The sequence below is a fragment of the Macrobrachium nipponense genome, chromosome 47 (genome assembly GCF_015104395.2).
Source record: "Macrobrachium nipponense isolate FS-2020 chromosome 47, ASM1510439v2, whole genome shotgun sequence".
NCBI classification, from domain to species: domain Eukaryota; kingdom Metazoa; phylum Arthropoda; class Malacostraca; order Decapoda; family Palaemonidae; genus Macrobrachium; species Macrobrachium nipponense.
In genome coordinates, this window is record NC_087222.1 from 8,993,931 (window position 1) to 9,004,620 (window position 10,690).

At 36.5% G+C, this 10,690-nt stretch overlaps 1 protein-coding gene and 1 long non-coding RNA gene across 2 annotated transcripts in view; both read left to right on the forward strand.

Annotated features, from left to right (window-relative positions):
* LOC135204518 (zinc finger protein OZF-like) overlaps nucleotides 1–10,447 on the forward strand; it is a gene marked incomplete at its 3' end in the record, with an annotated part of 24,999 nt that extends 14,552 nt beyond the window's left edge. Inside the window, exons 3-4 of the mRNA XM_064234686.1 lie at nucleotides 9,991–10,098; nucleotides 10,419–10,447. Of these exons, the coding sequence (XP_064090756.1) occupies nucleotides 9,991–10,098; nucleotides 10,419–10,447 (137 nt within the window). The remainder of the gene's footprint in view (nucleotides 1–9,990; nucleotides 10,099–10,418) is intronic.
* LOC135204696 (uncharacterized) lies at nucleotides 1,527–8,163 on the forward strand. The gene is made up of 3 exons (XR_010312295.1): nucleotides 1,527–1,675; nucleotides 1,942–2,027; nucleotides 7,746–8,163. It is a non-coding gene; the product is annotated as an uncharacterized LOC135204696 (long non-coding RNA).
* Nucleotides 10,448–10,690: the final 243 nt, after the last annotated feature.

Consider the following 10,690-nt stretch of genomic DNA (forward strand, 5'->3'; position numbering starts at 1 on the left):
TTTAGCACATTTTGTCTCCGTTTTATATCTATAGAAAACGTTATCTGAAATAACGTTGAGAGAGAGAGAGAGAGAGAAAGAAGAGAGAGAGAGAACATTCCATTAATTAATATGTATGTATATATATATATATAATATATAATATATATATTATATATATATATATATGTTAGGAAACAATAAGAGTCTGTCTAGAAATAGCTAGGGAAAACTTAGTTAGGTAAACCACTGTAGAATATATATAGTGAAAGTAGAGTGACGGAGGATATACCAGGAAGTAAAGATAGAAAAAGGAGTAGTAGTGTACAGTATAAGTCTGCACGGGTAGCAGTTTCGTAAAACCAGACCAAACATTGGCACCGGTTGGTCAAAACAGTAAGATGCTAACCTCACCAGAAAAGTTGATCTATGACCCTTTCAGTGGGTGGTTACCGTCGAAGGACGAAACCAATCAGATGAATCTAGAGGTGGCACCGGAAGTAATGAAAGCCATTCATGTAGAAGTAGGAGGTGTCCTAAAGGACATTCGGGGAGGAGTCAGAAAAAGTAGTTAGGTCGAAACTTCATTTGAAGTGCCAGAGAGCAGTAGTTAAGAAGAAAGCCTTATACGGGAAGGCTGTATCACTTCTCCCTCTGTCCCAGTGTAGTGTATTGTGAACTTATACTTTATTGTAATAATAAGTAATTTTTACTCAATGGTGTTTAACTTGCCTGGAACCCGTGAAACGTATCCGCGCTATGTAAGAAAGACCTCCTGAGAGACATAGCCAACTAAATAAATACAGTGCCTGTTCCTACGAAAAGAAACACAACCGTAAGAATGATAAATGAAGGTTAGCCATATAATAGATAACCTTTCAAACATTACCCGTAACAAGAAGTGAAATCAAGAAGAAGAAGAATAAGAACTCGTAAATACGCCACGCAACATAATGAAAAGAAATAAAAACAAGGACAAATCACAAAGTAAGTAGGCACGACAAAAGTAGGCACAACATAAGTGGTGAACAGCGGTAGTGGGATTCCGAGTGCATAACACCAAAATACGTACACACACACACACACAGTGGTTAAAAATTAAACAGAGTGAAGTTATAAAATTGCCAATAAAAGAGCGCTAAGTCTTAAGCGTCAGAAACATACAAGAAAACCAGGCACGAACTTTACAATTAAAAAGAAGAAATTCCGAGTTCAATAACTCGAAGAACGAAGAAAAAAGAAAAAGAGCAACGAACAAGAGTGAAACTAAATACAACGTAGACTCAATAACACTTCAATTCTGCTGAGAGGGCGAACGAAACGCAGCGACGAAACATAGTGAAATCATAAGAAGAGTACGGAACAAGGACAGCTGCATTCCTAAGCCATAAACTCGACAAGGGAATACGTAAAAAAACGCATTAAGGCGGATAAAAGAAGATTGAATACAACGCAGCGAGGACTGACGACGGATTTCTCAATCAACCTGTGAGCGCTAAACTATCATAAATCCTGAGATAGCGCCCATTTCCCCTCCCTACATCGCTACGATTTTTCCCCATGGATAAGGCGCACTGGACTCCAACCGTGGTGTGAACGACGGCAGCGCACGGACAACGCCACAAGTGAAACAGAGGCAGAGACGGACGGCGACGCAGAAGTGATCAGCAACAAGCGACAAGAAGAAAAGTTTAAAGTATCCTGATAGATTAACGTCTGAAAATAAATATAGAAAAATCACCCACTGCGATAATATAAAAAATGTCTTTATAAAATAATTCATAATAAGTAGTTTTGAGATAAAATTTTCCTTTGCCGTAAAGTTGCAAGATAAAATAATTTTTTTTTTGCCTCATTGATTGTGATAAATCTAGAACAATAAAAAGATATTGTCCATTCAGTTCACAAGGTGCAGTGGTGTGAATCAGAATAACGGCATACACTAATGTAAATGTTTTCCAGATTGAAGGAAGGAAACACTAGGAAATAAGATTAGATAGGATATCTAGGAATCGCAATAAGGAAGACAGACTCAGTATGAAGATCATGTAAGTACAACAATGCATCTATTTTTTTAAATTGTATCTAGCCTAATGCTGTTGATATGAATAATGAAAATGTTAACGAAATTATTACTAGGTTACAAGAAAAGCAGAACTCCCGATCTGAGTCTTATAGCCTACTTCCCAACTCCTGACAGACGCTCGAGACTAAATACTCGACGATCACATAGCGAAAGTCCAACCAGAATACCGAGTCCGACAGTAGCAAATAGACCCACTACTAGTGTGACTGTTACTAATCATAATAACATTCCTAACCCATTGCAAGTACAAACTAGGAACTCTAGAATGGCACAGGCCGCCGTAATAACAAAACAAGCTACACGCTTTTTGCGGTTAGGGTAGAAAAGGGGCATCCTGACAAAATTAAGTTAGAAGCATATACAGTATCTCAGTGGATAACAGAGACTGAAAGTCGAATTTCAGCTAGTGGAATTAAAGATGAACGCAAGAAGATAGATGAAGCGTTACTCTATGTTAGTTCCGAAAAGGGCGATGCACATCGCACTCTCACGTCCCCTAAGTTTCAGGAGATTCCGACCTTCGCTGAATTTAAGAAGGTGTGTCTAGAGTTATGGGAGCCCATTTATCAACGTGATAAATGGTACAATATCTCCCGATTCCTTCATCAGAAATATGATGGGGAAAGCATAGCAAATTTACATACGGACGTCGAAAACTCCATCCGTAACTTAACCACAGATTTAAAACGAGCCGGCGTAGTTATTGGCGATCCTAATTCATTTAGTAGTGACAAAAAGGATCTAGTTAGTCTACAAGAGATTTTGAATTATATAGTTCATGGTATAGTATATGACGCTATCGGGGAAGAAGAAAAACGAGTCTTTAAGAAACAGGATCCTGATCCGAAACGGGATAGTCTAGCAGCTTTAAGATTTATGGAAGAGGAAATGTGTAAAAGGGGACTAAATCTGGCAAGGGAATTTACAGGTTTTGTAAATAATGGAAACCCTAATAGAAATAGAAATAATTTCCAGGGAAGGGCAGATGGTGTCCCAGACCGATCTAGAAACGTTAAGCATAAGCAACAGGGAAACCCAGACCCTAAGAATAATCCAAGGTACGGGAATGGGAAATTTTTCCAAGCAAACAAGAATAGTAAAAATAGGCCTCAACAGTATAGAGGAAATCTAAACAATAATAACCCAACCTCATTCGGCCCAAATCACAGTCAGAGCTTCGGAGATAATAGAACACAGAATAACAAGCAGGAACCAAATTGCGCAAATTGTGGTTATTCCAACCACACAACTCAGAATTGTAGGCGACCAAAGTATTGTTTTCATTGTAATAGGACAGGTCACCTAACACAAAATTGTTGGGTTCAGAAATACCCCAATACTAACATAATGCCCAAAAATAATACACCCCCAAAATAATAATCAAACTCAGTGACAATTACAGCAGAGGGTAATACATGAGAAGGCTTCCTTACCAGTAGAAAATGAGAATGAAATAGTTACGGTAGGTCAGGAAGAGAATTTCAAGTTTCCTTTTGAAGTAAATAAGGAGATAGTATTTTCAGTAAAGGATAAAGAAATATGCCAAGAAGATTTACCTATCATCCAAACCAGAATTAATAATAAACCATGCTCAATCCTTTTAGATACAGGCAGTACAGTAAATATAATAGATAAACAAACATTAACAAACATTTAGGCTTTGCAGATATAGAAATACAAGGTCCTGGTAGAATTATAAAAGGAATAGCCGGGAAACAAATAAAGGCGCTAGGCAATGTCACACTGGACATAGAGATTTTAGACAAAACTTTTAAAGAATTATTTGTAGTATTAGAAGAAAGGTTTTATCCTACGCAAGCGCTGTTTTCATATAATGCTATGCGGAGATGTAAAATAATGTTAGATTGTGGAGAAAATAAAATAAATTTACCCCCGCAAGGAAATAGAGAAAATGTTTGTTTTCAGCTAGAAGAAGGAAAGTCTTGCATAAATCTGATCAATTTATCTGAGACGACATCTTTCTGAGAAGCGAACATCCAAGATACTAAGATAGATAATAATGCTAGCACAGATATTAGCGGAATAAGTGGCAGAAGTAATACCTTGCAAGAAATGTCCTTAGCCAGGAAAGATTCTATGATAGATTGTGCACGAATAAATAACCTTAACAATGCAAGCCTTGATACTCAGAATTCTGAACAGAGCTTTGACTCTGAACAAATCTACGCAGCTGAACAATTTATTGCCGCGGAACATATTAATGCATGCGAACAAACGGATGAAAATGAATCAGAAATTGATTGTACATATCTCATAATAGATGAAAATAAGGAAGAAAAATATATCAATGAAGTCCTGTTATTAGGAACAATAAATAACGGGTGAATTAAACTCAACAATACTACTGGATGAAAATTCGGATGAAACAGATGTCTGTTATTTCTCAGAGATACGAGATGACGAAGAAATATGTCTAATCAGTACTGCAGACCATGACCATACTGGTCACATTTGTACTTTAATTAGAGAAGTAGTTTTGTACCCGCAATGTCTAACCAAGGTTTGTCTTAGGGCTAAAAACAGACGAAGACTTGCATGAAAAGGACGTAATGCTAACTAATGAAAACTTACCTGACTTTGTTAGGATGGACAATTCTTTAGTTCACGTGAAAGGTAATAACTGTGAGACATACGTCCAGAATTTCTCAGACAAAAGACTAATACTAAGACCTGGTATAGAATTTTGTACAGGAATTGTAGTGAATAATCCTTTAATAACACTAAGTGAAAAAGCATTCTTCTCTAGCACAGAACCGAGTTCAATTCTAAATACAGAAGTAAATAATACAGACTTTCCTCAGAATAGAGTTAAACTATTACAAATATTGGAAAAGTATAGAGATGTCATTGCCTTAGAAGGAGATAAGTTAGGCAGAACAGATACTTTGCAACATAAGATTTTAATACAAGATGGAACTAAACCATTTTATATCCCTAACTATAAATTACCCATCAGTCAACGACCGATCGTAGATCAGTTAATTGAAGAAATGAAACAAGATGGTGTAATAGTACCTTCTAAATCACCATATAACTCACCTCTCTTATTAGTTCCAAGAAAGATGGCACTTGGAGAATGGTAATAGATTATCTGGAAATTAAATTCACACACCATTCCAGATAGGATGCCAATGCCAGTTATAAATGATATGCTAGCTCAATTAGGTGGAGCAAAGATATTTACGTCATTAGACTTGCTTAGTGGATATTGGCAAGTACCTTTAGACGAAGAATCCAAGCCCTTGACAAGCTTTTTTTTTAGTACTCATAAGGAACATTTACAGTTTGAAGTCATGCCCTTTGGTCTTACATCAGCCCCACTAACATTTACTCGATTAATGCTCCAAATCTTAGGAGACATAGAGGATGTTTCAGTATACCTAGATGATGTAGTCATTTCTAGTAAGGACTTGGATAGTCACTTTAAGACATTAGAAACAGTGTTAGAAAGACTAAAGAGCGCAGGATTAAAGATAAAGATTAAGAAATGTCAATTCATGAGGAAATCCTTAGAATATTTAGGACATGTCATCAGTGAAAATGGACTACGTATGCAGGAAGGGAAAATAAAGTCAATTGTAGCATATCCAGCCCCAAGTAACTTGAAAGCCTTAAGAAGATTCTTAGGTATGGTTGGCTACTACCGCCCTTTTATTAAGGGATTTGCCACTATAGCTAAACCATTAACAGATTTAACAAAGAAGGATGTAATTTATGAATGGAAGCCAGAACATGAAAGAGCTTTCCAAACACTCAAGGAAATGATGACAAGAAATCCAATTTTAGGTGTATCCAGATTTCTCAAAGGAATTTTACTTAGCCTGCGATGCTTCTAGTACAGGTGTAGGTGCAGTTTTACTGCAACAAGGAAAAACCAGAATGAGAGCAGTATATTATGCAAGTAGAGTTTTGAATGCTGCAGAAAGAAATTATAGCACTACCGAACGAGAGTGCTTAGCTCTTTATTGGGGATTACGTAAGTTTAGGCATATATTGCTAGGACATAAAGTCAATGTGCTTACCGATCACAAACCTATTTGTGATCTATTTAAGAAAGAGCATTCACAAATAATATGAAGTTTAACAGATGGTTCATAAGTGTATTAGAATTTGCCCCAGAATTTAGGTATATCCCGGGAAGATACACTATTGCAGATGCTTTGTCAAGGTCGCAAGAAGAAAACGAGAAACACTCACAACTAATACTTTCTGTTTTAGTTGTCAGATCATAGATCTAGACTTAGAAAGAGTTCAGATCGAACAGCAAAAAGATGCTAACATTAGAAAAATAGTGGGTAAATTAATGCAAAATGAGGATGATCAGTCTGAATTTCAGTTAATTAATGGAATTCTATATAAAACATCAGATGAACCGAATGCTTGTTCACGATTGTATGTACCTAACACACTAACCAAGGAAGTATTAGAATTAACACACTCTTACAAGTTGTCAGGACATCCTGGAATAAAGAAAACATGTAGAACAGTCACTAGAAACTATTTTTGGCCGAATTGCAATGAAGAAGCTAAAAGATTTGTTGAAAATTGTCATATCTGTAACGTACACAAGGGTAACGTTAATGTAAAGGCCCCTCTTGAGAAATATCCATCAGAATTAACTCCTTTTCAAGTAGTTTCAATGGATTTTGTAGGTCCATTTCCAAACACAACTAGAGGTAATCGTCAGATTCTAGTTTTCATAGATTACTTGACTAGATATGTTGAGATCATTCCAGTCAGAAACAGAGAAGCAACTACTGTAGCAGAAGCTCTGAAATCCTAGAATAATAACTAGACATTCATGTCCTCAAACATTATTATCTGATAATGCAGGAGATTTACTAGTGACATTTTGAAGAAATTGTGTGAGTTTTATGAAATTAACAAGTGTCAGGTTACAGCTTATAAACCAAGCTCTAATGGAGCAGTAGAGAGAACAAATCGTAAGATAAAGGATGTACTGAAAACTTTAGTAACTCCACAGACTGAAGATTGGGACTTAATACTTGAAGACGTACAGTTCACTATTAATAACACTGTAAATGAATCTGTTGGGGAAACCCCACACTTCTGTTATATGGCTTATCAGAAAAGAATGCCAAATACTTTATTAGACGAAGCGTCCCCACCAAGACATACTTATAATTATGAAGACTACGTTACATGGAAAACAAGACGGACTTTCGAGACCGTAAAAGGCACAAGGGCTCGATTGAAGGAGTTACACCAAAAGTCTAGTAAGTATTACAATAAGCAATCAACAGTCCCAGAATTAAAAATAGGTCAACAAGTATATGTGCTTAATCACAAGGTTGAAGGACCTAATGTTAAAGTAAGTCCTAAATTTCAAGGTCCATATAGAGTAATAGAAAGGTTAAAGTTAAATAAATTTAAGCTAATGCATGAATCAACTTTAAGTGAAACTGTTGCACATTGGAACCATATTAAAATAGTACATTCCGACATTTGGTCAGTAGAACATTTAAAAGATTTTAAAGATTTAAAGGAGTCAAGTAGTAAGGAAAACAGTAACGTAAATGATTCCCATACTTCATCAGCATTAGTGACTCCGAGATACAATTTAAGAAAAAGATAGGACCAAGTGCAACAGGTCAATAACATTGTTGTATAAGGTTTACTGCCTAGAATATATTTGCAGGAAATGGATTACACTATGGCTCATGGTGAGCGATATCTACATCTCCCTCTTGCAAATCAAGGAGGGAGCATCCAAAAAGAACATGGTCATGTCAAGATGGTACACGACATAGCGGTTGTAATCATCATCATTACAACAGTACAAGGACAATAACAAGAACTAAGATTTGGTTGTTAAACTAAGTTATTAGTTGAAACAGAACCCTTTTAACAGCAAACTTGATGTGATTCTTGTTCGTTAAGGAGTGAACGATAAATACAAGGGTGTTGTTGTCTTCAATCTTCTTCATGGCAGACTCAGTGGTCAAAGGGTATTTGATAATGTTGAAGGAGTTAAGCTTGCTCTTTCTTGGTCTTGAGAAGCGGTGATACTTGGGATCCTTGGGTAGTTGTATTGTGTTGGTGATTTGATTAATGGCAAGGGGGTGGTAAAAAATAACTGTGATAAACTGTGAATATATCCCTTAAAGACTGTTTTTCAAGGCTCAAAATTTTGTATGGTGAAATGGTAAATGTTTTTTTTCCACAGAATTTAACTAAAAGCTAAGGTCACTTGTATGAATAATCAATCTCAGGTAATCTTTAACAACGAAAACAAAAACAAGGAAAAAAATACTTGTGACGTCTTGTGAAGTAGTTATTTTGTGTTATTTGTACTACAAGTATACCATTTTTGCTTCTTATACTTTAAATTTATCTAGACGTATTAATATTATTGGTAATGCCAAGGTTTTCAAAGTATCCAAACTTGATTTAATGTCATTTGAATAACTTGAAGCAGCTAATCAATTTTTCCATATGCACAAGGCTGACATTTCCCCTATCATGTCCATGTTAAATATTGTTTTGTTAGTACTCACCATAGTTGCTTTCATATGCATTGTCAGAGTATTAGTTGTTAACAAACTCAACACCATTAAGTCCTTAATGGAATGGAAAATTTGCCTTCAAGTAACTGATATACTAGCATTATTGTATATATATATATATATTATTATTATTATATATATATTATATATATATATATATATATATATATATATATATATAACCATTTTTGATTTATTTCAACATTGTATTTTTTTATATAATCATTTTTGTAATTTTAGGCATTGAGGTCACTGCCGGTAGGTGGCCGAGTGTTGTTAGGAAACAATAAGAGTCTGTCTAGAAATAGCTAGGGAAAACTTAGTTAGGTAAACCACTGGTAGAATATATATAGTGAAAGTAGAGTGACGGAGGATATACCAGAAGTAAAGATAGAAAAAGGAGTAGTGTGTACAGTATAAGTCTGCACGGGTAGCAGTTTCGTAAAACCAGACCAAACATTGGCACCGGTTGGTCAAAACAGTAAGATGCTAACCTCACCAGAAAAGTTGATCTATGACCCTTTCAGTGGGTGGTTACCGTCGAAGGACGAAACCAATCAGATGAATCTAGAGGTGGCACCGGAAGTAATGAAAGCCATTCATGTAGAAGTAGGAGGTGTCCTAAAGGACATTCGGGGAGGAGTCAGAAAAAGTAGTTAGGTCGAAACTTCATTTGAAGTGCCAGAGAGCAGTAGTTAAGAAGAAAGCCTTATACGGGAAGGCTGTATCACTTCTCCCTCTGTCCCAGTGTAGTGTATTGTGAACTTATACTTTATTGTAATAATAAGTAATTTTTACTCAATGGTGTTTAACTTGCCTGGAACCCGTGAAACGTATCCGCGCTATGTAAGAAAGACCTCCTGAGAGACATAGCCAACTAAATAAATACAGTGCCTGTTCCTACGAAAAAAAAAAGAAACACAACCGTAAGAAGTGATAAATGAAGGTTAGCCCATATAATGATAACCTTTCAAACATTACCCGTAACAAGAAGTGAAATCAAGAAGAAGAAGAATAAGAACTCGTAAATACGCCACGCAACATAATGAAAAGAAATAAAAACAAGGGCAAATCACAAAGTAAGTAGGCACGACAAAAAGTAGGCACAACATATATATATATATATATATATATATATATATATAATATATAATATATATATATGATATAAACTATACTCGTATATATTACTCATCCCAAGAGCTCCTAAGTGCCATGACGAGCGTTATAACCTCACTTGGGCTAAAGGAATCGTCTGTAAATATTTAGAATTCTCGAAATGTTCTTATAAACGTTCAGAAAAGAACAATAGGCCTGAAACAATGATCGCCTCTTCATTTTATAGGTTTTGGTTTCTTCTCTTGAGTCTTTCTTTAGTATTTGTTTTGTCCAAGTTTCATTTCATACTTAAGTGGAAGTATCTTGGTACTACCTACTCGTTTCAAATGACATACCTTATGAGGGTTCCCCCCCCCCCCCCTCCTCTCTCTCTCTCTTTCTCTCTCTCTCTCTCTCTCTCTCTCTCTCTCTCTCTCTCTCTCTCTCAGAAGGCCACTGGGTGCTTGCTTGTTTCGAAACAATGAACGTTTCTTCCTATGAGCTTGGAACAGTCCACATAAGAAAGGCTATAAACTAAGAAAAATCATAAAATAGTTTCATAGGGAAGTAGTTTCTATTGGTATCTGTATCTGAAAACCATTCAAAGTCACATTATCTTGTAGGTAATTTATGAAGAATATTTTAAAATATGAGTCAATGGACTTGGAACAATACTTCACGGCCGATTCATATCAGTTTTGCCTAGATGCAACCCCCCCCCCCCCCCCCCCCCCCCCCCCCCCCCCCCCCCCCCCCTCCAACACCATCTCTCTCTCTCTCTCTCTCTCCACTCCGTGGCACTAACTACAGCCTAATCAAAAGCAGTATCTCTTTCCCTTTCCATCAGGGGGGGGGGGGGGGGGAGTGGGGTGATAGAGAAGGGTGGGTGGGCGGCGGAAGGATTTGTCGGTTAGCGAAGGGGAGTGGGAGGGGGCGGACTTTGTTATCAGTTTGGGTGTGACCTCTAAAAGAGCGAACT